Source organism: Doryrhamphus excisus, linkage group LG11 (assembly GCF_037039965.1).
Source record: "Doryrhamphus excisus strain RoL-2023G ecotype Guam linkage group LG11, RoL_Dexc_Guam_v1.1, whole genome shotgun sequence".
Taxonomy (NCBI): Eukaryota; Metazoa; Chordata; class Actinopteri; order Syngnathiformes; family Syngnathidae; genus Doryrhamphus; species Doryrhamphus excisus.
In genome coordinates this window covers 18147267-18175258 of record NC_136367.1, presented here as the reverse complement: position 1 = coordinate 18175258, position 27992 = coordinate 18147267, and the positions used below count along the sequence as shown (strand labels likewise).

At 43.4% G+C, this 27992-nt stretch overlaps 1 protein-coding gene across 3 annotated transcripts; it reads left to right on the top strand.

The window, feature by feature from the left end:
• Positions 1-1257: 1257 nt before the first annotated feature.
• cfap20dc (CFAP20 domain containing) lies at positions 1258-27748 on the top strand. Of its 3 annotated transcripts, none has more exons than XM_058091744.2 (17): positions 1258-1445; positions 1519-1608; positions 2688-2781; positions 2860-2932; positions 3852-3966; positions 4076-4229; positions 5152-5295; positions 8329-8522; positions 8630-8681; positions 8887-9006; positions 9095-9220; positions 10337-10662; positions 14029-14388; positions 17654-17890; positions 20351-20412; positions 25254-25330; positions 27499-27748. In XM_058091744.2, the coding sequence occupies exons 1-17, from the start codon at positions 1425-1427 to the stop codon at positions 27615-27617; spliced, it is 2364 nt and encodes a 787-aa protein (XP_057947727.2). In that variant the 5' UTR covers positions 1258-1424; the 3' UTR covers positions 27618-27748. The 3 variants fall into 3 exon arrangements, with proteins under 3 accessions (XP_057947727.2, XP_057947726.2, XP_057947729.2); XM_058091743.2 differs by having other exon boundaries at positions 25254-25348; XM_058091746.2 differs by having other exon boundaries at positions 25254-25365; positions 27499-27744.
• The last annotated feature ends 244 nt before the right edge of the window (positions 27749-27992 follow it).

The window sequence follows — 27992 nt, the reverse complement described above, 5'->3', positions numbered from 1 at the left end:
ACCTTGACAACGACACCTTGTATTTTTGTTTTTCAAGCAAAGATGCCACTTCAATGGCTGTCTACTTAAAAATAGCATCTGCAGGTGTTATAAGCTACTTGGACACTTCTCGGGATGATTAGAAACATCATACCTGAAGCGTATTGATATGCAAATATACCTTATTAGTAGCCACTGCTGTGAATCCTTGAATTTTTGCATTAACCTCAATCAGTTGAAATCAACTCCTGTTTCTTCCGCATCACACAAAAACCCAGAGTTTGTGCGCTGTCTCCCCCGCCAGTTGCACTTCACTTGCTCTTTATTAGATTATTCCTTTGAAACGTCCACAGTCATAAATCGAAAGCACCTTTCGATGTAATGCACTCCGGCATACAACACCGCGTCTCTGCACTCAATAATGAACATAAAGTATTGATATTACCTTCCTGACTGACTCAACAATTTTTTTTTAATGTATGAGCTTTCCAAAAGTACGTCCATGGCAGAGCCGCTGTACTGGATCTCATTACATTACTCAGAGTGTTCCATGCAAACGCTGTTCCGCTTGTGCTGGGCTCTTTATTCATAAAAGAAACCTCTCTTTTTCTCAAATAAAAATTTTATATCGATATATAGATATAGCATCCAGAAAAAACTAAGGATGCGCGAGGTGACTTTGATATATTTTATTCATAAACCATCCCAATGTAGGTCAGTATACGTTATGCAAAGATGTATAAGCTTTGGTTACGTTTACATGCAGTCAAATAACCCTGCTGAATAAGCTGAATATTAGCAATAATCCGGTTGTCATGTAAACATCAATAACCCTTTTGAAAAACCTGATCATGCTCATATTCCGTTTTTTAAAAACCCAATTACCCCTGGGTTACTCCTTTTTTAACATGAATATTGGGTCTATAGGGATATCCCCATCGGAAGGGATATTGATTTGTGTTCTGCGCATGTTCCATTCGAATGGAATTGGGTTTTTGACAGGAAGTATTGATTTTGAAAACATGGCGGCATGCAAAACTTCACATTTTTGGAGCAAGGAGGAAACTAACCATCTTATTAATGTGGTGAAAGACAGAAAAACGTCTTCTATAGACAAGTACTACCGGTCCCTGGTTGTTCATTATACGCCTTGCTGGTATTGTTTTAACTGTTCGTCATCAGTCCACGGTCATTATTTCACCGCCATTTGGGAATAGTCATAACATCGCTGATCGGCTTCTGATTGGTGCAATCGCTCCAATAACAACATCTCTGATTGGCCGAGATCGGCAGCATTTGTAACCATGGAGACGCATGCTGCGTTTAGCTAACTTGACACCTGTTTGTTACGTCGTTACTCCCCAAAGTCCTCTAAAGTGAAATGTGGATTTAAAATTCCGTTACTAAGTACTTTCTGGCCACCGCCGTATCGTCAGGTGGTGGGTATGTTTAAGCACAATTATCAAGTAAGTATTGAAATTCCTACTAGCTAACACGAACGATAGCGGTAAGCTAAACGCAGTTTGTGTTGTGCTGCAGGGTGGAGCTGTGGTGGAGGTCTTCAGTGGACAAGGCAAAGATCCTGTAGCCAAGTGGAAACTTTGTGGGGGGCAGTCAGCCATACGGAAAGTGAGAGAAAAAATTTAATATTGTCTAAATGCTAAGCGCAGCTGGACAGGTGCAATTTAGCTAGAAATAGCAAATAGGACAGCTTCTTAACCCACAAAAGGATGAACATTTTCAAAACCTATGCTATCATTTTTCTGACAAACACATCACATAGTGGCATTATTTATTATGGTTATTAAACCCCAGACATGGTTATTAAAGTCAGACATAGGTGGTTGAATATGGCCTATTATTATTTTTCAAAAAATGCCTATTTAAGCAAATTGTACATATTGTTGGCCAAAATGAAGCATACAAATGGCTAAATGAACTAAAATACAAATACAATACAGTAGAAGCATTCTATTTGTGAATCTTTGGGGAAAATTCACTTATCACAGTCGGGTCTGGAGCCAACGAACCGCGATAAACGAGGGACGAATGTTCTGCATTCTCAGCAGCAGACACTTTTTGTGACAATTTCACCAGTTTTGATTTTTTTTTTAAATTGTTTTCCTCACGCCTTCTCCTGTTCTCTGCTTGATTTTTCTCCAAACTGCGCCAACAAGTTTGTTTTTGCTGCCCTCATAAAGAATCAATCTGCACAGTAACATGGACTAGTCCATTGCAGAGGGGGAAACAATAATCATGATAGATTATGCAGTTTGATGTTGTTTTGAGCATGTGAATTTAGACTAAAACAGTAATATGTACTTTAAATCAAAGAAAAAAAAACATTTGAAAAATTGGGGGGCCTTGGTAATTGCCTGTGTTTGCCTAATGGTAAGTTCGCCCCTGATGCGAGCACGTCTTCCAACACATACAACACATGGGCGTCATTGCAACACCACTTGATGTCCTCATTTTCTCGCATAAATTGGAAATAGAGCCTCATGATGTCCTTGAACGCATCATTGGAGATGAATAACAGAAAAGTATCACTGGGTTATTTATTTTTTAGAAAAGAGTTCTCTAACAATAATGCACAATTCTGTGTGTGTGTGCGTGTGTGTGTGTGTGTGTGTGTGTGCGTGGCCAAATAGAGCTGACAGTGGCCGATAGACTTCCCGTCATTTGCTGAGCTTTTGTCCCTTTTCCAGGAGTATGACAAAGAAGTTAAAGGATTTGTTTACCGCCTGGATGGCAGCAGCAAGACGGTGAAGATGCAAATGCCAGAGAATGGGAAAATGTCCCGTAAGTTAACAATAATATAACACTCCGCTCCCATGTCAATCTGTATGCTAACAGTAATTCGATTGTCTGATTTCTTAGTTGGGCTTCTGCAAAGATTCTTGGCCATTCAAGTGATTATTCCTCCTGATAAGGATTTCTCTGTGGAACTTGTGTAAGTATGTAAGATTTTGTGTGCGGGAGACTTAGCAGTCTTCATATTTAATACATATATAAGCTGGTTATTGCATATGTGCACCTGAGGTTGGTCACAATAAAAGGCCACTCCAAAATGTCAAGGTTAGGGTTTGTATGTGGTGTGACCACCATTTGCCCCAAATACTCCAATATGGTTAAATTACACATTTTGGAACAGCCTTTTATTGTGACCAACCTGAACATGATGCATTCTGTTTAATCAGCTCAGTTTGACCGATTTGTGAACAATATTTGAGAGAAATGTGTACATTGTGGGGGTGTCACGAGACGCGGCACGAGACAAGATGTTTATATTACTTTTAAGAAAATGCATTAAATTTGTACTACATTACCGTGCACTGCTCCTCACATGGCTACACTCTGTGTGTGCTAGCAGCCCCGCCTCCACCCACCAAGTTGTTCTATGGAACCCATCAAGGTGCTAAAAGTAATGCACAGAGTGAAGACAGACACGTTTACAATATGTATAGTGAGGCCGGAAATATTATCAATTTGCCGAGGGCCCACAAGACATTTTTTTGGTCGGGTTTTAATCTCGCGAGATATTGTGACACCCCAGTACATGGAGTTTAGCTCAAGAATAATGACAGCGAAAACCAAATGTTTACATCTTTGTTGAATGTATTATTAGTTGAATGTATTATGAGTGGGTATGTTTTCATGTTGTATGTCCTTTAAAAAGACCTTCTTACCAGTAATTATGTGTTTCTGGGGCAATTATGAATCATGGGGAAAACATAGGAAGAAATATTTTCGTCCTTCTAAATACTATTTGCATACTTTCAGTGTTGATAAGTCTGTGGTCACACAGTAAAATCTTCCATTGTCCCACAGTGGGATCATTCACAATGTGCCTTGTTGTGTGTCTGCCTCAGAATAACAGATGTCGGCCACCTGAAAAGACGGCTCTACTTATCAACCGTGCATAAAGACTTGTCTGCCACACTCTGGCATGCAAAAATACCTCTGGCAGGAGTGAAACGCAATATTGTGAGCATCCCGACCCGGCCCAGACATCCTGTGATTATTTTTAGGCTAGCTCTGTGTCTTTTGCCATGAGTGTTGGGTTGTGAACACGATCCTTTCGTTCTTGTCGTAGTGGACTACTTTGTTTGTCGACCTCGTGTCATTCACCGGAGAGTTGTTCAAGGCTGCAGCCTTTTTGAGCCTGGACGGCATCACTTTGTTTGCCTCCTGTAGAGTGCGGAGGATCTTCACTGTGAAAACTCAGCCGAGTGGCCTGTCAAGTGAAGGTAATGCAAAGCGCCGCACATTCAGGCTTGATGTCAAAACTGTTTCAGCATGTTTAAGCCGCTATGCGCTGTTCAACCTGACAGCCGACATATTTCTCCAGGAGGTGTCGTAAATGCATTAACTGGACAAGCAATGTTTTAGATGAAAATGTAACATTCTTAAAGGAATTTTAAAGCAGTTTTGCCCATCATCTGCAATCCTTAAGTGAGACATGAACACACGTCTTTCTTTTCACGTCTCATTTTCATAATGTCACCCGTATATTAAGCATTCATTCATTTTCTACCCCTTATCCTCACGAGGGTCGCTGAGCTGTGTTCGGGCGAGAGGCGGGGTACACCCTGGACTGGTCACTAGCCATTCACAGGGCACATATAGACAAACAACCATTCACACTCATAATCATAAAACCTAAATAATAATAAATAATAACAATAAAAACTCACCGAGCGGTTAGCACGCAGGCCTCACAGCTAGGAGACCCAAATTCAATTCCACCGTCAGCCATCTCTGTGTGGCGTTTGCATGTTCTCCTCATGCTAGGTTAATTGGTGACTCAATAATGACTTGAGCCGCCAATTAACCTAGCATGTTTTTGGAACGTGGGAGGAGGAAACCGGAGTACCCGGAGAAAACCCACACATGCACGGGGAGAACATGCAAACTCCACACAGAGATGGCCGAGGGTCTCCTAGCTGTGAGGTCTGTGTGATTTTGGCTAAAAAGTTACAGAATTGAATAAAGTTACTGAATCGTTTCGGATCACGTCATTTGCAACCACGAATCGTTATACGAATCCAATCGTTATTACAACAAATCAGTAGTTTTATTGTATAGTCTACCTCGAAATGTTTTTCATGAATGCATTTCATAATCAAAGCTGCATTGACTGTATTACTAATTCCTCTTGTTTTAATCCAGATTTGTTTCTCGGTGGAACTGGATATGTTGCGGATCAGATACCTCGCAGCTGCCAGTTTCCCGCAACCGTGCGCCACGAGTGTCAGGTTTTGAACATGGCCGCCTTGCAGGAGACCACCTGGAGGACAACACACCCCAACAGCGGTAAGTTGTAAAGTCCAATCAGTGCATGAAAATGTGAAGGAATAAGTCGGAACTTACCTTTTATTGGGTGGTAGCCATGTTGAATACCAAATAACAAGGCGTCTTGGCATGGCCACTTGTCCTCGCAGCTCGCTGTAGCGCTTGTGATTACACATGGAGCAGGCGGGGGTGGGGGAAGGGGGATTGGGACTGGCATCTAGTAGGATGAAATACCTGTAAACTGGCCAGGGTACCAAAGGGCCAGACTGGTTGTCAAGGCAACAAAATTACTTTAGTTAACAATCTGCCGCTCCTTCCCGAGAGCCGTTGCCCAAGGTTGTTTTGGTTCTTCTTTTTTTTTTTTTCCTTCTTTTTTAATCAAATGAAAAGTTAACCAAAGGAAGGAAAGAAATCCAAGGAAATTGATTCATGTATTTATTTAATTTTGTTGTATAATGCATGGCTGTCGACTGGAGAGAAAGCTATCTACATATTATTAAGGGTTCTTATTACTTTTTTCAATTTTTATCAATTTTATAATCTTTCATATTAAAATTAAAGATGTTTAATCATGGGCTGCACGGTGGATCGCGGTTGGCGCGCAGGAGACCCGAGTTTGATTCCACCCTCGGCCATCTCTGTGTGGAGTTTCTCCCCATGCATGCATTTTTTTTTTCCGGGTACTCCGGTTTCCTCCCACATTCCAAAAACAAAATTGTCCATAGGTATGAATGTGAGTGTGAATGGTTGTTTGTCTATATGTGCCCTGTGATTGGCTGGCCACCAGTCCAGGGTGTACCCCGCCTCTCGCCCAAAGACAGTTGGGATAGGCTCCAGCACCCCTATATAAACGGTAGAAAATGAATGAATGTTTAATCATTTCCCCACACAAATCATGAAGGTAATGCGATAACACTGTAAGAATGCCACTTTTACACAATTGGCTTCTGTATGTAAGATTAATGTCTACATCAACAAATATAACCGCTTTAAAATATATCAGTTTTGAATGATATCAAGAAGCGCATGAAATCATCTACCGCAAAGACATTAGCATCCCTAGTAATTACCGACAGCCAATTACTACCTCTTCTTTGTTTCTGAGGAAACAAGTGTCACCACTTTCAGGTGTGGCTGTGGTAAATTACACCCATCTCTTAATTATACTCCCCCGTAGTCATCCAAAGGATTTTGATGCAGAGTTGACTTTTTAATTATTATGTTATAGCAGTAATCTGTCCCTAGAGGCTGTTTATGAGCACCAAATGTGAGAAACATCGCTCATCTGACTCACTTGTTTGCTTTACTTTTGGGAGAAGAGACGCTCAAGGAAAAAAAAAAAAAGTCCTTCATTATGGGCATGTCGATGCCCGCCTCGTGTATACGAGCACCGCTTTATGGATGGTAGCATTGTTAAAAAGCAGGCTTCGCTACACATCTAAAGATGATACGTCAACATGCATGAGAGCCTGTTAACATTCAACTGTCATTTTATCACTCTAGCTCACATAGCTCTGCTAATGTTGCTAACGTTTGTGTCTGCATGCAGAGTAGCGTCTCCAGATCACGTGTACTTTGTTTTTCTGCAGTTAAATATGCGTGCATCATTCCCACCTCACCTGTCCTTTACTTTCACCTCACACCCAAAGACATGCACCAGTGATCCAGGCCTGCGTGCCGCCTCCGTGGCCTCTTTTAGCGCCGCATATTCATTTGTCCTGACAGCCGTCGAAGTCTTGTTGAGTCAAGCGGCGGCGCCTGCACCAGACAGCAGCGACCACCTCCGAGAATCAGCTTATCGTAATTAGCATCATTAGCATTCGGTTCTCTAATCACAATTAAAAGGATTGCTATTGAAGAAGACATCCGGTTAAACGGCGACAGCCTTGCCTCAGCGGCTCGTCAAGAGCTGTTAGGAAGTACAAAGCAACAGCCCTAGCATCCCATCTCAGTCCTACGCAGTACATTGTATTTTATATCTTCAAGTTCACAAGTAGGCTGCAAGGATTTGTTTTCTGTGTTTTTTTGTTTTTTTTTTACCTTCATGTGTCCCTGCAAACTCAAAGACTGCTCCTTGCAGTCATTGTTTGTGTTGCATGGAGCCAAAATCTGTTTCCTGTTTCTCCCTTTTGTTAAGAGACTGAGCCATGCCGCCGAGGTAAAGCAATGTACATTCTGAAATGCCATGCATGAGGCGACCATCGCCTCATAACGAGGGGTATCGCAAAACTCGACGATACACTAGGTTGGGTCTAGGAGATGAGAAGAGATTTTAACAAGTACTGTACAATGAAAAATGATTTAAAAACTAGCGGCCCCGCCTCCACCCGCCGAGACAAAGAGACTATATGACTGACAAGAGGTCTCACTCTGTTCATGCCGTTGTTCTATGAAACAAACCCGCCAACAGCGTCCCTTATTGTAAGATTATAAAAACGTGTTATCATTTTTGAGACTTGTGGCATAACTGTGTTAATTAGCAAAGAACTACATTGTCAGCTTGTGATGACATCATAGACGAGCCACAGAGTCGATTTGCGGCTCCTGTTTCTACTTATTAGCAAGCTAATAGCCTGCTAACAAGGACCTTCTGTGATAAAATACATTGTGAACCTGCCTTATTAATAAGATGATGCGCCATATTGTATGCTAACTGGAAAATGTACGCAAATGGCAACCTAAAAACACAGAGGTTCTACTGTACAGTAAATATAGGTATAATTCAGACATGCAAATGGTGATTAATCATGAATGATTCGTTTGAAAACTGTGATTAATCTGATTTAAAATGTTAATGTTTTGACATCTCTTGTTTTCAGAGTTGTTTACGCTCCGAATTTCAAAAAGGCACCTCTAAATCTTACATGTGAATCCCAATAGAGGCCTGTAAAAACGCCAGCAGTAGTCCGCTCCAGCTCGCACAAGATTGATCGCACAATTCAAGTGTTTTCATCTTTGATCACCAGCATGTTCTGCATGTGATGAAGTGTCATTATTTGCAGCTTGAACACACTTGCTAAATGATAGCTGCAGAAGATCAATCCCCGTCAATAGGTAACGTGACCGGCCATGCAGGACCTGACCAGCATCCTGCTGCCAGATCAGCCAGTTCTCAGAGAAGCAAGCCCCAGGCGGCTCCACACACCGCCCCAGGCTCGAGAGCCACAGCACCAGCAGCGCACGCAGGAAGAAAAGGCGGCTCGGCCGCAAATGGCTTGGAAAAAGGAGAACCCTGTAACAGAAAAACAGTAATAACATGAATCTTATAATAACATATTTATGTTTATGATTGTGGTAATCATGTCACGTGTGACTGTACTTTCAACCTGAGCACTCTTTGTCTTTCGCACCGCAGGGGTTCAATCTGACACGCCAGCGATTTACCGCAGACATTGGAGACGGAGACGGTAATGATATGTTTTAAATGCATTTTGTGGCAGTGTGCATTCTCTCATTGGGTAAAATGTACAACGTACATGTAGTCAATCTGTACAGTACATACATGTGCACTTACAAAGTGTAGCCGCCCTGATAATGACCCATAAAGCGCAATTTTGTCAATATTACTTCAACTTGTTATTTTCATGCTCCATCGGCATGTATTGTCCAAAGGAACATGTTCCAGCATGCAGCCACATCCTCCGAGAGGCAAAGCGTGCAACAAGCAAACATCAGAGAGAAGGAAGCTCGGAATTCTCAGCGCTGGACCAGAGAGGCTAGAAGCGCCGTCGGGTGAGCTGTGTTATATGCTACGATGCACTCTGTAAGATTCGATAAAAGCACTTGAGTTTTAAAGTTGTGTTGTGTTCCACCCCTGAAGATCCTGCTCATGTCGGCCGCAACGGGGGAGATGAGACCAGAGAGAAACGAAGCCCTCTATCAAGCGGGCCGGAGAGCAGGCAAAAACCTTTGACACCAAAAGGAATGACTGAAGTCCAAAGTGCAGGTGAGGCTCATCTCTGCCGGGAATGTAGAAGCGACCGGACTATTTAGGTGACCACCTTTTCCTCTAAAAGACAAGTCGCATTGAATCCAAGTCTATCCTTCAAAAAGGACAAAACGCCTGCTCTTATTTTGTTTCTGTTTGCTTCAGAATATGGTCTGAATATTGATGAGCCTCATTTTAGGTTGCATACATCACTGCTTTTGTTCCTTGCTTTTTAAATTTTGCATCACCCACGTCGGGGGGTGGTGGTGGGGGGGGGGGGGGGGGGGGCTTTGCTGCAGAGTCTGTGCAGTCGAGCTATTCCGAGTCCTGTGTCACACACGCAACAATAACAACAACTGCTCTGGGAAGCCGATTGTGCGAGAGATGCAGAGTCTGTGCAGTCGAGCTATTCCGAGTCCTGTGTCACACACGCAACAATAACAACAACTGCTCTGGGAAGCCGATTGTGCGAGAGATGCACGCATTCACACTAATTCTGCAAAGTAAAGTACTGAATGCTAAATATTTTAATGGCACAAACACTTCCTTCCAAAGTACTGAAGCGCTTTCACGAGGAGACGAGGGTGCGACGCTGCGGTGCACGAACGAGTGTTGTAGTCCTCGATTCGCTTCCTGCTTTAGCAGCATCTCTCATTATCACAATTTCTATTCTAGTCTTTAGACGTTTCTAGCCAGCACCAAGTTCCTTTGCTCACAGTAGTTAGTTCATTAATGGTAATGTGGCACATTAAATAAAAGTCAGAGTGACATCTCCCGGGTCCAGGGATTGCCACACAGTGGGCAATTAAAGGAAGCGATTATACTGACGAGAGGTTGAAACGTGCTCGCTCATTCATATGGAGAGGTGCCCCCGTGTTTGAGCTCAGGCCCGCTGTGCCGTGCAGTGGGAGGGTTTCCGTCTCTCATGTGCACACACCAGCGCATGCGGCTTTTTCTTAAGGCCCAACTTAATTAAATGATAGGCCCCCATTTTTCTCAGTCAATGTAGCGAAGTACAAGACAGTAGGAATTGTAAAAGTCCTCTATTCCTGGACCCTGCAAGCGCTCACATTTATAACGTTCATTTACCCCCGTCAGTCTTTTAATATCCCCGGTTCTTATCTTTTATCTCAGATGAGTGTGGTTTAAATTCACCAAAGAACAGCTCCACGTCGCCTCCACCCACACCGGCAGAGTCTCCCCGCGGCTCGACTCGGTTTGCTTCGTCCCCTGACCCGCAGGCCTGGAGCTGCTGGGAGAGTAATGATGGGGAGCCCGAGCTGCGTCTGGCTCTGCGGGAGGAGGTGTTCACTTTCTCATCCCCGCCTCACTCACCCAAACGAGGGCAAGGCCAGGGTGAGCAGAAGATGGAGAAGCGAGGCGATGGAGTTCAGAGCCTGAGTGAGAGGCGCTATGAGGCACAGCCCCAAGATGATTTCATTGGCAGTGAAAGTGATGAGGTACGCTCACTCTGGGGGCACGAACGCACTCTTGCTCACTCAGGATACATTGCACATATTGCTTTGACACGATTGCCCGGCTGCCTTGAGCCTCACTTTGTAACGTGACGTTTCCATTTTAGTGGCCTAACAATGTAATGCAACAGTGATCCGCTCTAATCTCAATTCAGTGCGACATAACATCCCACATAGTGCGCACACTTCATAATGCGCATTTCATCTCTTGAGTGCACATTTCGCAGGGGGAATTATACTTTAACTGAATATGTCAACAAGGTTATTCCGTTCATCCATCCATTGTCCTTTCCTTATCCCAATCCGCCATGCAAGGGCAGCGGTCTTTGCAGGGAAGTCTTGACTTCCTGATCTCCGTCCATCGTCCGCTATCCCTCCAGCGTGTCCTCTAGGTCTACCCCAGGGCCTTTACTGGCTGGATATGCCTGGTAGGCATCCAGGAGGCATCTGGACTAGATGCCCGAGCCACCTCAACTGGGTCGTCTCGATGGAATGTGAAGGAGAACGGCTCATCTTTGAGCTTCTCACACAGTCTCCATCCGAGTTCACCCTTCTTGCAAAGGGGGACCACTACCCCGGGTCTGCTGATCCAGAGCTACTTTTCCCGACCTCCACGCAATGTTGTGTCAACCAAGACACTACATCTGGAGCCTTAAAGGGACATGATCGTAGCTACAAAAGGTGTGTCAGTGGGATTAAGAAGGGCCTCAAGTTATTCCACAATCCAGTGTGGACAGGGCACCGCTTCTTGCAATCCCGCTGAAAATCGAGTTTTTCCAGGGTTGTTCTAATCACATAATATATTAAGGTTTCTAAAATTTATAGAGTAATTTTCTTTATGCTGAGCAGAGAGATTAAACCGTGTTGGACTCCGAGTTTAAAGACTACGGCCTTCAAAGAAATGCTAATTGCTTTAACTTATTCAAAACTCCATAATAAGTCTTATAATTCCAATTTAATGGGAAATGATTTCCAACCGGCTTAGAGTCATTACATGGCGCGCTGCTAAAGCAAATGAACAATGTTTTAACGCCCCTCCATGTTGCTTGCGTGCAGAGCTCTGTGTTCATTTGATCATTCCAAACTAAACACTGCAGTGACAACAGCACCTTTCACACCGCCTTTTAAAGCCAAGCAGTCACAATAATGGAACATATTAAACGAATATCACAATCAAAACTCAGCGTTATTATTTTTTCCGAGGGCAGCGTCTTGTTAGATGAAATGCGTGCTGGTGTTTGTTTTACAAAGAGCATAATAAGCCAAATGTATTTCTGGCATCATTTCTAAGAATGCGGACGCTGGCATCGACGGTTGATGGACATGACAAATAAAATACACGGAACTGTTTGCAACACATGACTTAATCATTGCAACGCTCTGAGCTTTTCTTGTTATTATTGTGCCCGCCAACGTGGTAGATAAAACACATGCGGTTTATCTGACACACGTTTGACGTGATTTTGATTTTCACTCATTTCTGACAGGTTGCTCATTTCTCAAGTCGTCTTTCAAGGTGTTGCGTCAGGTTCATGCAATTCTCTTCAGCCATTTGTTCTTAAACACAGAGAAATATTAAAAGCATTGAAACATGTTGCTTGTGATCTATTTGGAGATGTATCGGACCCCTCGCTGATATGTTTCGAAGTAAACTCGAGTGTAATGTGACCGAAATGTAATTGTGCACAAGAATAGCTACGGGAAAAATAGCGTGCTGTCAAAAGACCTTGAACATAGTACCAACACACGGAAAAAGCAATATGTTCACAATAATACTCATTAATAGTTGTTTACTGCCTTGCACTCCAGGGAGAATGATAAAGAACTGAAAGAAGGAGAAAGTAAATAACATATGGTGGCGATAAGCTTCAGCCTCAAAGGGCTTATTGTAACCTCTGACCCCAGAATAAAGCCGACCGCAAAAGGAGCCAACGGAAAGAAGAAATTGAGACGTGGAAGACTCTATGAGCTCAGGGAGCTTTGTGTTTGTGTTTTTCCAGAGTAAGAAACGGCTGCATTTAACAACTTCTCTAGATTGGCTGCTTGAGATGTCTACTTTTTCACAGACACTAACCGCTCCGCCGGGATTACAGCGTTGTGGTTTTTTTTTTGTTTTTTTTACACTGGAGAGACAGTAAAGCAGAATCATGCTGAACATGTTCATGACACCGAAAAAGTTTGGGGAAAAAATGAAAATACTCACTTTATTTTTGTCGTACTGCTGTCCGACAACCATAGAAGTGAAATTTAGGTGGTGATTTTGATCCCCACAACACTTCAGGATAGGATAAGCGACATAGAAAATGGATGGATGGAATATTGTGTTAGGAGGAGTATGATATGTTTTACTGGCAATGATGGCCGCCACTGACGGATATCAGCTTGCTCTTTGCACACTGCAAATTACTGGATGTCAGATTCAACCAACTACACCTGTTGATTTGTCCTCATCAAATATCATGACATTACCTATAGCACATGACGATTATCAGGAGAAGCAGAGTATAGAGCAGGACGAGGCACACAGACAAATTCCACACAGAGATGGACAAGGGTGGGATTGAACTTGGGTCTCCGAGCAGTGAGGTCTGCACGCTAACCACTATCCAGCCCCGTTTCTGAAACAGTGAACGCTTATAAGTGATGACGGGGGAAGTTACGACACAGAAAGGAGGAAAAACAAGCGCTTCATTTGCTTACCCTGACAGACTCCGGGAAATCTCACATTTCTGTTTTTTTCAGATGAGATTTTGGGTGTGGTCGATTTTTTTTGGGAGGTACAACCAGCATGCAAAGTGTCTTCCTCGGAAAGTTGACAGAGTTTGTTTACAGTAAAAGAAGTGCTTGATTTTCTCACCTGGTCATCTTGCCTCTGTATGCTTTTTTTAATGATCAGTTATCTGACGTATTTTTAAGGTTATCAGCTTGGAGACCCGAGTTCAATTCCACCCTCGGCCATCTCTGTGCAGAGTTTGCATGTTCTCCCCATGCATGTGTGGGTTTTCTCCGGGTATTCCGGTTTCCTCCCACATTCCAAAAACATGCTAGGTTAATTAGCGACTCCAAATTGTCCATAGGTATGAATGTGAGTGTGAATGGTTGTTTGTCTATATGTGCCCTGTGATTGGCTGGCCACCAGTCTAGGATGTACCTCACCTCTCGCCCAAAGACAGCTGGGATAGGCTCCAGCACCTCCGCTACCCTCGTTTGGATAAGCGGTAGAAAATGAATGAATGAATGTCATAATTCCTCGCCATGCACCCCGTAAGCAGCCAATTATTGGAAGGATTTTTCAGTGCGAGGGCTTCATGTGTTCCTTTTAAATGTGATTATTTCTTCTTCTTCTTTCAGGAGAAGAGCTACACTCCATCCCTGCAGCCGACATTCATGCCAGACTCCAGCCTTGACATTTGTCAACCTCTTTCAAGCACAAATTTGGACACACGACTTGAGAGTCAAACCACTGAGCAAACATCACTAGAAGAGCTTTGCCCAACTGCCACTGATATGCACCTGCACTCTCCATCCTGCGTGCCAGCTGAGGATGAGAGGATGGATCCCAAATGCTGTCACTCACTCTGGGGAACAAGACAAGACCAGAGGTGTGGGCCAGGTGCACCAGAAGGAGTCGACCATGCTGTGGACAGGAACAACAGCACGTCACTGTCAAGGGACTGTCTTCAAGAGCTCTCACTGGAGGACCCCTTCAAGGTACTGCTCTCATGTAAACAGTCACAGCAAAATATTGCAGATTTACAGGAGTTTTAGCTTTTATTCCCGTATAACTTGAGATTTGTAGCCCTGAAAATTGCATCCCATCCCTGAGTGTAAATTCAGTTTACTGTGCAGGCAAAATAAACGGGCTGGCAGTAAAAGAAACGGTAAGTATTTCAGTACTACAGAAACAACCCTTTCTTTTGCATTCCCATTTCTGTGATTTTACATTGTCATATTTTGGGGAATTATACTGAAGTATTTATTTGGCAGTATTTCATGTGTTTATGGACTATATTTCTTCAATGCATCCAAAATGGCTTAAAAAGAAACAACTGTCGAAGTCTCTAAGATCTACTGAGACAGTTTTTGTGTTATAGGTGACAAAGCAAATTGTTTAATATGTAATAGTATAATTAATACAGAATTAATTATATTTTTAAATATGCACAGGTCCACCCTCGGCCATCTCTGTGTGGAGTTTGCATGTTCTCCCCGTGCATGCGTGGGTTTTCTCCGGGTACTCCGGTTTCCTCCCACATTCCAAAAACATACTAGGTTAATTGGCAACTCCAAATTGTCCATAGGTATGAATGTGAGTGTGAATGGTTGTTTGACTATATGTGCCCTGTGATTGGCTGGAGAACAGTCCAGGGTGTACCCCGCCTCTCGCCCGAAGACAGCTGGGATAGGCTCCAGCACCCCCCGCGACCCTCGTGAGGAAAAAGCGGTAGAAAATGAATGAATGAATGGATGAATATGCACAAGGTGAAAAACAAGTAAGAGAAGAAAATGGCCGCACACTGGACACCCCAGCCATAAGGGTTAATAAATGACTAATTCCCTCCTCCAGTGTGAATCTAAACCCCACATTTTTTTAACAATAGGCAGCGGCTGTATTACGTGCCGTAATGTGTTGCCATTACAGCTCCCTCTTTGTACTTAGTCTGCCAACACGTAATTGCATCTGAGAGAGCTTTAAAAATGACAAAATTCAGCACCTTGCTCTCGCTTCACCGTGTTGGTCAAACTCACGTAAACACAGCCTCTCTGTCTCCATGTCGATGGGGGCCGTCGTAAAAAACAGTCAGCAGGAAATACTTCATGTAAATCTCCTAAAGCCTTGGCTTTATTTAAGCAGCTGGCAGTCCCAGTGGAGGTCACCAGGGCAAGAAAGCAGCAAAGACCACACAAGACACATACCACTTGCTAACACTGGGAAAATGTAACATGCAGTCGTCCCTCCTTTATAGCGGTTAATTGGTTCCCCACCCGAGCATGTTAAATGAATTACCATGATATAGGATTCAATGTCAATAAATAGAATATTTTCATAATTAGAGCATAGAAAACCTGTTTATGACTTTTTAAATACATGTTTTAACATTATTAGAAACCTGTACACATGAAGTAACACCCCTATAGTCACCTGTACTCTCTATTTTTCATTGTTTTATTTATTTTATTTTTATTTGTTTTAGTTATTGGTTAGCGCGCAGAACTCACAGCTAGAAAACCTGAGTTCAATCCCACCCTCAGCCATCTCTGTGTAGAGTTTGCATGATCTTCCCGTGCATGCGTGGGTTTTCTCCGAGGACTCCGGTTTCCTCCCACATGCTAAAAACATGCTAGGTTAATTGGCGACTCCAACTTGTCCATAGATATGAATGTGAGTGTGAATGGTTGTTTGTTTATATGTGCCCTGTGATTGGCTGGCCACCAGTCCAGGGTGTACCCCGCCTCTCACCCGAAGACAGCTGGGATAGGCTCCAGCACGTGAGGATAAGCAATAGAAAATGAATGAATGAATGAATTTTTGGTATTTTACATTGCAACTCTTATGCTGCAGGAACTCAAGACTTGGCAAGCTGGGAAGCTAGCTAGCGAAGGAGTTGGCCTCGAGTTTAGTAGGTCTAGACTTAAAGGGGAACCGCACTTTTTTGGATTTTTGCCCATTCACAATCCTTATGTGAACCTATTTTGCTTTTTTCCCAGCAAACAAGTTAATATGAGTTAGCTAACAAGTGTCATTGGGATACACCTATTTTGACTATGAAGCCCTCCAAAAAGAAAACTCGCTACTTCTGTCAATTACAGCAGTATAGGTACAGCGACAACACTTTCAATGTCCTCTCTCATTGGGATGGCTGTGTCTTCCAGCACAAGACGTGTGCTCCAGTCCTAAGCTAAAAAACACTGGCAGCAAACAAGCATCTTGTTGAGTCTTCATAGCAAAATTGAGAGCTAGGTATATCCACGCTTTGGTCTGTGAGTGACGCTGACACAAACAGCTAGCGAGGCGTCGCGTTACAAATGCTACAATAACAATATCACTGTAGCTCGGTAAATGTCGAAATGATAAAAATGTGAAAATACGTATTTCTCATGATGTCTATTGTCAGCTAGCTCATATTAACTAGTTTTCTCGCTCTGGAATGCTCAGAAAAGGGAAAGAAATATGTGTTCATGTTTCACATAAGGATTGAGAATGATGGGCAAAATTCCCACAAAAAAGTGCGGTTCCCCTTTAAGAAACTTACCACTTCCACACAGAATGGGAGTAGAATTTTTTCTCATGCGCATGCTTAAAAGCAATAGTAGTGTGAAAGAGAATTTTTGTTAGCTAATTTTGAACGTGTTAACTTTGACATCCATCGTCGTGACACACAATGTTGTAGCAGCGTTTAATTAGGATTAATTAGGAAACCTTGTAACTGTAGTCTGCGTGTCGCCGTGTGGTATTCAGCGTTGTACCAGTCTCGTGGAGGGGTTGGTTGGAAAGCATCAGACTGCAACGCGTGATCAAGAAGTTACAGAGGCGGGCTGGATAACAGGATAGTCAGCTGGAGTGATGGCGAGGCCTGAAGGGAGACGTGTTCCACGGCTGTTTCCTTCCCCGTGTTTACACAACAGCGCTGCGACATGTCCTCGCATCCCTCATCATCGCTGTAGCGCCTGACTGCTGATTTGTGGCAGCTCTTGGCAGGCGGCGTGACTGAAAGGTTGTCATAGGAATACGACACATTTGAGTTGCTTTATTAACATTCGCCGACGCCGCACCAGGGCAAAATCCGACTGCTGTCCTCAATGAATTGATGACCTCATTAGAAGCATCCTGCCCTTAATGTCGTAAGACTGCAGTCTGTTGTAAAAAGATCCGTACAACATTGGAGGATTTGGAGAATTATGTCGACGGAATGCAAAGTGGTTCTTTGGATTGCCGCTGCAGAAGTGATCTGTGTTTTTGGAAATTATTTCAAAGGAAGAAGACGAGACCATCCAGCCTGGTGATGCTGGTGATTGGCACTTAAAGCCAGCCAGCGGGCTACAATCGCACGGAGGGGATGATGACGAGCTCCAGATGCTTGCAAGTCTAAAAAGGGAGCAGGAGGAAGATGAATACAGAGCCTCGGGCCTCAGCGCGTCTCAGATGCACGGCTGCAACGTCAGCATGAGCCTCAGCAGTGAGGACAACTCTACCTGGACGCACATCACCACGGTTTGTATGCCGGTCTACTCGGCTACTTTTATTCCCGGCCAGCGGCGTGCATGCGTACGTGCGTCAGCCCATCGGTAATGACGACGACGACGCTGACCTCTCTGCCTCCCATCCGGAATAATTTCGGTGACCGCGGCTGACCTGCACGCTTCCTCATTTCCATTTCAAGCTCCCCATCGACGCCACGGCGAAGTGCTAACACGCCTCTTCCTCCGGTGTGTTTTCTGCATTACAAAGGATTATGGAGATAGAAACACATTAATTGGCCTCTTACTGCTTAAAAAGCTACAATGGCACAATACCCGCCATTTCCCAGCACGACTCAAAATTATTTAGGTCGTCGGAAATGATCCCTCGTGGTCTTTTTAGAATTCAAAGATGGTATAGTGGCTGTTGAAGGTCATTTGGATCCATTGTCCATTAGCATAAGCACATTGCACTTAGGGAGAGAACGCAGCCCGGTCTGGCCCCAACTGGCTCTTCTCTGTGATCCCCAGTGAACGCGGTCATTTCAGATGCTAATTTTATGAGCCTGTAACCATTTCCCTACGCACAGAAGGTGGCTGATCTGATAGTATGCTGAGATACAGGTAGAGCATATTGCATAGGCGTATTACCGCTGGGATGGAAAGCTGGTTTCCTTTTTTTTTTTTTTTTTTGGAAAGCCACCATTACATTTAATGCAGACTTTTTCCCATGTGAGCCCGGTACAACTTGCACCTCGATAGCTGTTCCAATGTGAACGACAACAAGCACAGGTTACTATAATACCGTAAGCTAATATGAGCCGCCGCCTACACACGCATGTTCAGTTTGTCTAAAATCAATGCACATTACTTTTCCCGTCACGCCTGAAGTCGCTATATGCCCACCAATAGTAATGTCTTCATCTGGAACGCCTGTAGTGCACAGGTTTCTTCAGGCATACACGTGGTAGAAAATGCTCAGGGTTCAATTTCACTGGATGTACATCCACGTGTGTGAGGTTAATACATGCCAGGACTTACCATCTCCCCAAAATAATATCCATACTCGACTTGGGCCATTATTATATACCCGTTTCAAGGTATACCATGGTATGGAAAAAAACACAAAAATTTTGCATTTTTTCATACCGTTTCTCTGACACAAGAGGAAGTGGAGGTCCAGCGCGGTCACAACGTGGAAATACTTTTTCCCGTTTTGCGTTACTCCTAACACTCTGAACTGGGCTTCTGTGTGTTGAAACCACAGGGCTGGTCCCCACTGGGTAGCAGCATCACCAGCATAGGCCGGCTACCACGGTGACCAGCATAGACCAGCATAGACCAGCATAGACCATCGACCAGCATAGGCCAGCTTACGTTGTGTGTTTGTGTTAGTATGGTGGTCTGGTGGATCGGAATACCAGCATAACAGCACAAAAACACAACATTTACTGGCCTATTTAATTTTTTTTTACCTTTTTACACATATTTTACCAGCATATAGTGTGTATTTTGTGGGGTAGTGAGTAAATTGTCTGTCAATTTAATGAAAAACACTTAGATTTATTGATACCATACCTCACTGGACAATTTTGTCCACAACCTAATGAGATGCCAGCATCTGCATACATTGCTGCAAAACCTTCAACAAACTATAATGGCCGTGCTTGTCATTAGTCACCTAAGTCATGTCAGATGTTTGCTGTGTGTGTGTTGACAATGTTGATGACAAGCTGGGTGCCAGAATAAACGTGCCTCTCATCTTTTTTTTTTTTTCAGCCAGAACTTGCAGCTTGTTTACATTCTTATTTACATTAGCCCTGCTAGCTTCCATGCACGCTCCGTAAAAGAGGAGTTTCCAGTTTTTTGTTTGTTTTTTTCCAACTACATAAGATACACTTTCATTGTGCTATATTGTATGGTTTGAATGTATTTGAGCATTTTAGAGCTGTAATTATAATACAGTGAAAGTGTGATATTTTTGCCCAAGGTGATCATACCGGCCCGTGTGTAAGAACATTACACACAGGAATATAAGGCACCGGCGCACGCTTATAACTTAAATGGACTCAAGCGTTGCAAAAACTTCGACCTCAATATGACTACTTTTTCCATCACAGTCGTGCAATGCAAGATCCTTTAAACAGCCGCTAGGCTTAAATAGCCTCCCGTGGTAATGGTATGGTCCTTGGCTTTGACAACATGAAGAAGGTAATGTGTTAGTGTTTCTTGCAGGGGGTGATATCTGAATGTAAACTGATTTTTTTTTTTTTTTGGTAAGCGCATCAAAATTTCACACCTTTGTTTTGATGGTCTCATTTCTAATCTGGCATACAATACATTGGACTGCATGCAATGAATGCGTCAACAGTATTTTCTTTAGGCCTTCTTCTTGTTTGTCTTTTATTCCTCTTCCTGATAACATCCAGCATATTTTCTTTACTATTTGGTATGATACATCATTTGATATGTTTTTTTTTTCATTCCAATACAGCCAGCTAGTCAGGGGCACCACTACCAGAAGGAAATGAACCCACTCCGGTGCTCCAACCCCAGGTAAGCAAACTTGTATTTTACGTGTTTGTATATTACAAAAGAAAGTGGCATTTTTACAGTATTTTCAAATGCGAGTACAACATATCACCAAGCATGGCGGCCTCTGCTCGACAAATGTGTCTGACTACAGTACACCTTGTCGGGCCATTCTCCTATTATTTTGACTAGCAATTGTATACATTTTTCCCACTCTAATTTTCCAAAAATGATGCCCCGTGGGATGCATTGTGGTCATATTTCTAAAGCGTGGCCATGCTTGCTTCAATGCACCAGATTTACCTTCATTTAGAGTATGTTGGCAACGCACATGATTTCTATAATGCAATGCAGATGAATGGATTTTCCTTTCTGTGTTTATGTTCCCTGCATCCACATGAAACACTCAAATGAAAGGCAGGATAACCGACTGCAGAATTAAGGCTAAATGTCAGCTGTCAGATGCAGACTGGGGCTCATCTCCCTCACAGATGAGTGCAAATAAATGTCTTCTGTGTGTGCTTTTGCCTCCTCGCTGTTTTTGATTATTTTATTTGTATTTCCGCCCAGCGCCTTGTCAGGTTCGATGGTTGGCAACCATTATTCCGTTTAAATAGATACGCATCGCATCCGGACGTTTACTTGTCTCGCGGAGTTCACGAGACAAGACGATACACTAGATTGGGTCTACGAGGATGTGAACCCTCTTCCTGTATATCCGAGGGTAGGAGACGAGGAAAACACACAGGCGTTTACATGGCAGGGCATGGATGTGGGCAAAATGATTTATCGTGTGAGTGCCAATGAGACACCTCTTAATCTTGCGAGATCTTGTGGCGCGAGATACTGTGACACCCCTACTATACATGGTGTTAGCTTTGCAGGGAGAAACCCATCAATGAATGTGAAGGCCCGTTTCTTCATCATGCAAAGCAGCCGCAAGACATGGGTGACTTTGTTTACCTTTGTATGCTTTGAGCCACAGGCAAATCCGCTGCTGTGAAGGATATATTGCATTGCATTATTATTTATTTGGTGAAATGTAATGTATGGGTGGCTTGTAAACAGGGATTTAAAATATATTTAGTTTTTATTCAAATCCGCATGACAGGAAATACTGTTCACTTTTCATTGGAGTGTAGGGTTGCAGTCGGTGTGAATGTTCTGAACTCCTGTTTCCATGTTGCATTCAGCAGATTATGTCACCCATTATGTTTGTGATGGCGAGCAGCTTCCTGAATCGATAAGAATCAGCCATAAATCCTTAGGTGAATGACTTATATAGACGTGCACCAGGTATCACATTGTCGCACATGCTCTGTAGCTTACCATGACTGAATGGATGCAAATAGCATTATCAGCTAGCTAGTCACCCGGAGATTCAGGATATTAACACACCAGCAAAACATACATAGATTATAGCCATCTAATTGAACTTGTTTGTAATGTAATGTTTAAAACTAAGACAGGAATGAAAAGCAATAAATGAATACAGAGCCACCATCCACCAGTACCAGCCTGGACTCTGTTTTTTTTTCACCAAACAAATACACACATTAGTATTAAATAAGCTCATCAGATCTCACCTTTATGAATTCCCACATAGTATCATAGAGATAGAGAAAGAAAAAGGGGGAAATTACAGTAGTCTATCTGTGCAGTGTGGGGAAAAAAGTTAGATGGTGTGTTCAAGGACAGACAAACAAAGTGTGACAGGATGCTGCTTGCATTAAACATTCATTCATTCATTTTCTACCGCTTATGCTCACAAGGGTAGTGGGGGGTGCTGGAGCCTATCCCAGCTGTCTTCGAGCGAGAGGTGGGGTCTCTCACAGGGCACATATAGACAAACAACCATTCACACTCACATTCATACCTATGGACAATTTGGAGTCGCTAATTAACCTAACATGTTTTTGGAATGTGGGAGGAAACCGGAGTACCCGGAGAAAACCCACACATGCACGGGGAGATCATGCAAACTCCACACAGAGATGGCCGAGGTTGGGATCGAACTCGGATCTCCTAGCTGTATGCACAACATATTAATAGAAATCAAATAAATATTGTAATGGATTGACGTTCTAAATAAATGTGCAGGAGTAGGGGGGTACATGGCTTCAGGCCAAATGTCTGGGGGGAGGTACACAAAATGAATAAAACGTTTGGGAACCACTGATCTACCGCAATGAGAATGACATCCCCAGCACCCATCATTAAAATTCAAGAGCGTCTGGAGATCCTTCCTGAAAGGACAATTAGCATCATTAGCGTGGAGTACTTGTTTGAGGCTGACTTAATATTGATTTTTAGCGAAACTCTCCCCAGCAGCGTGCTCACAACATTAATGAAGCATGTTACAGGTTAACAATGGCCACCGACGAGCGGCGCATAAACATGCGGCGCTGGATAAACGGGCGGATGGAAGGTTCTGGAGAACCCCGTTCATGCATCCAATCTGGCCGCATTTCATCTCGTAGCACACGAGCACGCCGCATGTTACAAAAGAAGACAAAGGCATTGCATCACAGACAAATTATGCAACCTCCTGCGCGGGGATACTTTTGATTTATTGATGAAAAGCGGTGCAATGAGCAGGCGTGTATGGTCTCACATGCTTACATAGTGTTCTCAGTATGTTTCCTTGCTTTATTTGCTATCCCCAGTGGGGTGGGGGGGCTTCTTCGCTGGCTTGAATTGAATATTTGTTATTGACAAGTACCTCAAACACCTCGCAGTCTCCGGCTTGTTGTTTCACTCGTCATTTACATATTGATGAAACACTTCCACGGATGCTTTCCATTCCTCTTCTTTGAGGCGTTGAATGCTGACAGTGTCGAGTTCCGTGGTGGGGCTACGAGGCATCCTCTCTGTGGAGAAGAGTTTTAACTGAAGTGTTGCTGTTTCCGCGTTTAGTGTTGCCAGGGCTTTTTCTTCGCATTCCATTCTGGCGGATTTGGAAAGGAGTTGCCCGGGTTGATAAACAGCGCGGCCTTGATAGCCTTTCAGTTGGAGATATTTGGAAGCACTTAATGTCAATAATCACCGCCAAGTCCCACCGGGAAATTTCAAGTCCAATTTGCAGTTTTGCAAGACGAATTGTGAGTTGACACCAATAAGTTAGAAGGATGTCTACTGAGAGCATCATTAAACACACAGAGAGACTGACTCTCGCTGGACACTTCAGTGGGCGCATGTGTGCAATCTTGTCCGACAAGTTTAGTATTTCAGAAAAGTGACTATACCGCTCACATTTAATTTTGGTACATTTGGTACAGCAGCACAGTGTTCCCTTGCTAGTGCAATTGTGCATGTTTTTTTTTTAACAGCCTATCAACGTGAATTACATTCTGCGTCATTGTGGTGTATTAGAGCGGTCTGTCGGTGCACTGTTTGTATTGTATTGTATTAACTACTGCTACCAATAGACGGTGTTGTTTACTCATGTAATAGTTGACTTGTGCCGTGTTGGGGGAGAACCCGCCCATTCTGTTCTGCGTCCTGATTGGCGGTCATCCATTGCCAATCAATCCCCTTTGTGCCGTTTCCTGTTGTGATCAATGGTCGCTAGCAAACTAGCTAAAGGTGTGAGCTGCTTGCTAATGAACCGATAAACAGCAGACCAGCTTAACGGCACCATTAACCAGTTTAACAAGGATACAAAAACGCTACAGGTCAAAGGAGGGAAATACGTGTGAGTCACTGAATAGTTTCTTGTGCCCAATCTTGTTTGACCATGAAATTTGAACTTTGAGAGAAATATGAGAAAATATTATTGCACAAGATTTGGTCTACAATACAAGATTTTAACATTTATTTTCAGAAAAGTACAATGAAAAAATAAAAAAATACATTATTATTATGTCTGAAGTGTCCCTGAATGCATCTCACAATCATCTAGTGGCAATGAGGATGAGAGACATATAGTGTATGGCATTGGAATTGCACTTCTGTTGACGTGTTCGGGTCAGAATAAAGTTAAAAGAGAGCGTGAGCGTCATTTTTGACAGCCTGAATGTTTATTTTATGGTTGTAGTTATTATTGTGGTAGTACTGCAGTAACACTAGGATTGCACTGTATCATACTGAGAGCTGTTTGACCCATGACAGTATCACAACATCTCTGCTCCAGCGCATGTATATATCCCATAACCGATCTGGCATCAATATGTGTTTGTACGCTTCTTTTAAAAAAAAAAAGTTGAATATGAATCTTCTGATATTGAAACACAGAGCAGACAAAGATGAGTGGCACCGCCCATCCCCGCTGTTGTGGCTGATGAGATGGATGTGTGATTCGCCCGCAGCCAGATGAATATTAAAACACACAGAGGTTATGCTTTCCTCATTAAAGATGCTATGATGTGCTTTTATGAGATGCTTTGTCCTGAGGCAAAAGATGTAAATGGGTGATTATGCAACTGATGTGAATTATGTTTCAAAAGATTAATCTCTGCCGCGCTGCCAAGTCACATTTCCTCTGGAGACGCGTTGTGTTAAAACACTGCGCAGTGACTTATGTATAATTGAAACCTGGGAGAATACGCTCGTATGGACAGAGGGAGCGAGAGAGAGAGAGAGAGAAGTCGCAGAAGACGGCCAAGGTTGGGATGAGCTATCTGGGTCAGAATGTTGTCAGCTTGGAGTCGCAGCTGGAGTCGGAGTGGAATAAATGACAGTTGGGGGAACACGGCAAGGCTAAGCGTGTATTAGGCGGGGCCCAAGGACGGCGGGCCACTGCTTAGGCCTGCGAGAGAAGATGATGACGGGGGCCCCTCATTGTTAAGATGTCATGCGGCGGGATGGAGAGCGCACACGCACGGTACACGTTGTCACGGATGTATTCTTTTATGCTCTTTTCCCAGGGAGTGGATGGATGTGCTCAGCCCCCCAATTATGCCTCCGAGCCTGCAGAGAAGGTCAGGCAACACAGGTAGCCATGGTGAGGATCTAATCAGAGGTACAGTAAACCTTAAGGTTGGTCCTTCTGCCCGCCCCCACTCCCTCTTTTATGTCCTTGGAGGTCAGGGAGAGGAGGCACAACCTAGCGCCCCTCACCTTAGTGAGCGCACACAATGAGCTAATGGAAAACACTCAGACACCAAACAGTGCAGCAAAGCATGATGGGAACGCACACACAAGCGTAATTAGGAATAATAAAAAAAAAAATGCACAAGAGTGAAGCTCTCTGTCCTCTGTAGGTCAAAACAGACGGGGCTCATTACAGGTCTTTCCCACCACACCCCCCATCCCCCAGACGCACCGACAAGGTTAATTGATGAAACCTTTCCAGTTTACAACATCTCTTTTTTTTTCCAAACCTCTTACACAATGTGTCTCATAATTAGTTTTCATTATCGTCGCCCAAGTTCTGATAAGATAAAATGTTCCACCCGGAGCATTCCATAACCTTTTTAGCATTTAACTGCCTGTCAATTTAACAGCCAAATTGGTGTGCTTTAAAGTAGTGGGGATTACAGGGAGAAGCTCTTTACGGCTTCATAAGGCCCTCGTCACCCGACGACGTCTCGGCTTCTGATTGATGAGGGGAAGTAAAAAAAAAAAAATGGCAGAAAACTTTTAAAATCCACCTGAGTGTGAAGGTCACCCCACATGACTCTCGCTATATTCCACCTGGGAGCGTCTGCCTGCCTTCTTATCGTCTCAACGTGCCTGGAAAATATAGCTTACATTTATCCACATGCTTTATTAGCTCCAGCTGCACAATCTCATTCCAACCAAAAGAAAAAAAAAATCTTCATAGTCACTCCTATAATGGCCAAGGCTGCTTATTTACTCAACTGCAGAGAGTAATTGGCCAGGTATGGTGATTTTTTTTTTTTTGTCCACACATATTATTTTTAAAATAATATATCCTACAGTAAAGCGAGAACGGCTAACAAAACGTAACGGGACACACCTATTTTGACTATAAAGCCCTCTAAATAAGCTTCAACAAGGTTTTATGCTTTTCTATCCATGCTGTGACCAGGTAGTAATAGGTACAATTATGATCACATGTAATACTGATAGTATTCTAGCTAATACAGATCAATTGTTTGTCTATTCATAGTTGTTTATATGCTTTTCCCAGTCAGTACTGCATTGTGGAGTGGGCGCTGTGTCACTACACCAGAAAAATAGTTCTTTGTGTTAACTCCTACATAACAATAACATTGTAGCTCGGTTTAGATCAGTGCTTCTTAGTTATTTTCTGTCACACCCCCCCCCCCCCCCCACCATGATTTGAAATACTGATATTTATTCATATATGTGTACTGTACGGACTGAACTTCAAACTGAAACCAGGAAAATGCAACAACATGGAGCGCATACAATACACACTATATTCAAGAGTCAAATTGCATGTTGAGTACTATAAATGTGTACCCCCCCCCCTCCTCCAGGGGGGCCCGCACCACTATTTGAACAGCACTGGTTTAGATACACGTCAGTTATGTAAGTATGGTGTTTTTGGGGGGCTTGACAGTCAAAATAGGTGTATGTGCGATGTTTTGGGCGGCACGGCGGGCGAGTGGTTAGCGCGCAGACCTCACAGCTTGGAGACCAGGGTTCAATTCCACCCTCGGCCATCTCTGTGTGGAGTTTGCATGTTCTCCTTGTGCATGTGTGGGTTTTCTCCGGGTACTCCGGTTTCCTCCCACATTCCAAAAACATGCTAGGTTAATTTAGCGACTCCAAATTGTCCATAGGTATGAATGTGAGTGTGAATGGTTGTTTGTCTATATGTGCCCTGTGATTGGCTGGCCACCAGTCCAGGGTGTACCCCGCCTCTCGCCCAAACACAGCTGGGATAGGCTCCAGCACCCCCTCGTGAGGATAAGCGATAGAAAATGAATGAATGAAAGTAAACAAGAGACAAACAGTGAGCTGTATTGTTATTGTTTATTATGTATTACCATAGCAGTAGTTCAGGTGGGCTTTCAAAAATATTTTTATGGTAATGGTAAAGCTGGGATAGGCTCCAGCACCGCCCCGCCCCCGGCCCTCGTGAGGAAAAGCAGTAGAAAATGAATGAATGAAGGTGCACTTTTCCCATGGACAGTTTTAGGAGTTGTATTACGGAGTGATGTTCTTGCTTCACCACAGGCGGGGATGAGTCGGAGAATGAAGAGGAGATGGAGGACGAGTATCTAAATCTGCTCTATGACCCTTGCCTCAACTGCTATTTTGATCCAGAGACGGGGAAGTACTACGAACTAGCTTGACTCAAAGCGTGCGAGAATCGGAATCAATAAATCAGACGACATTGACGGCAGATGAATGGCTGCAGCGTTTTATTATTGATCAGCATGAATATACCCTGCTGGCAAAAGAAGCTTTTGGTGTTGGGGGAGGAAGGGGGTGGGGGGGGGGCTCACTAACTATAATGCGTCACCACTTGTCTTGTTAGCATGTGAAGGGAGTGGAAGTCAATAGATACAGCTTGCTGTGAATGACTTGCAGTTCATTTATTAGCACATCTGCTTGTAAAATCTCTTTTAGGGGAAACCTTGGCGAGAAAATAAATGCTAAGCTGTCTGAAAAGAACATCCTGAAATGTCTTTATGTACATGTAAATTCTGCTTTGGATTCATATTACA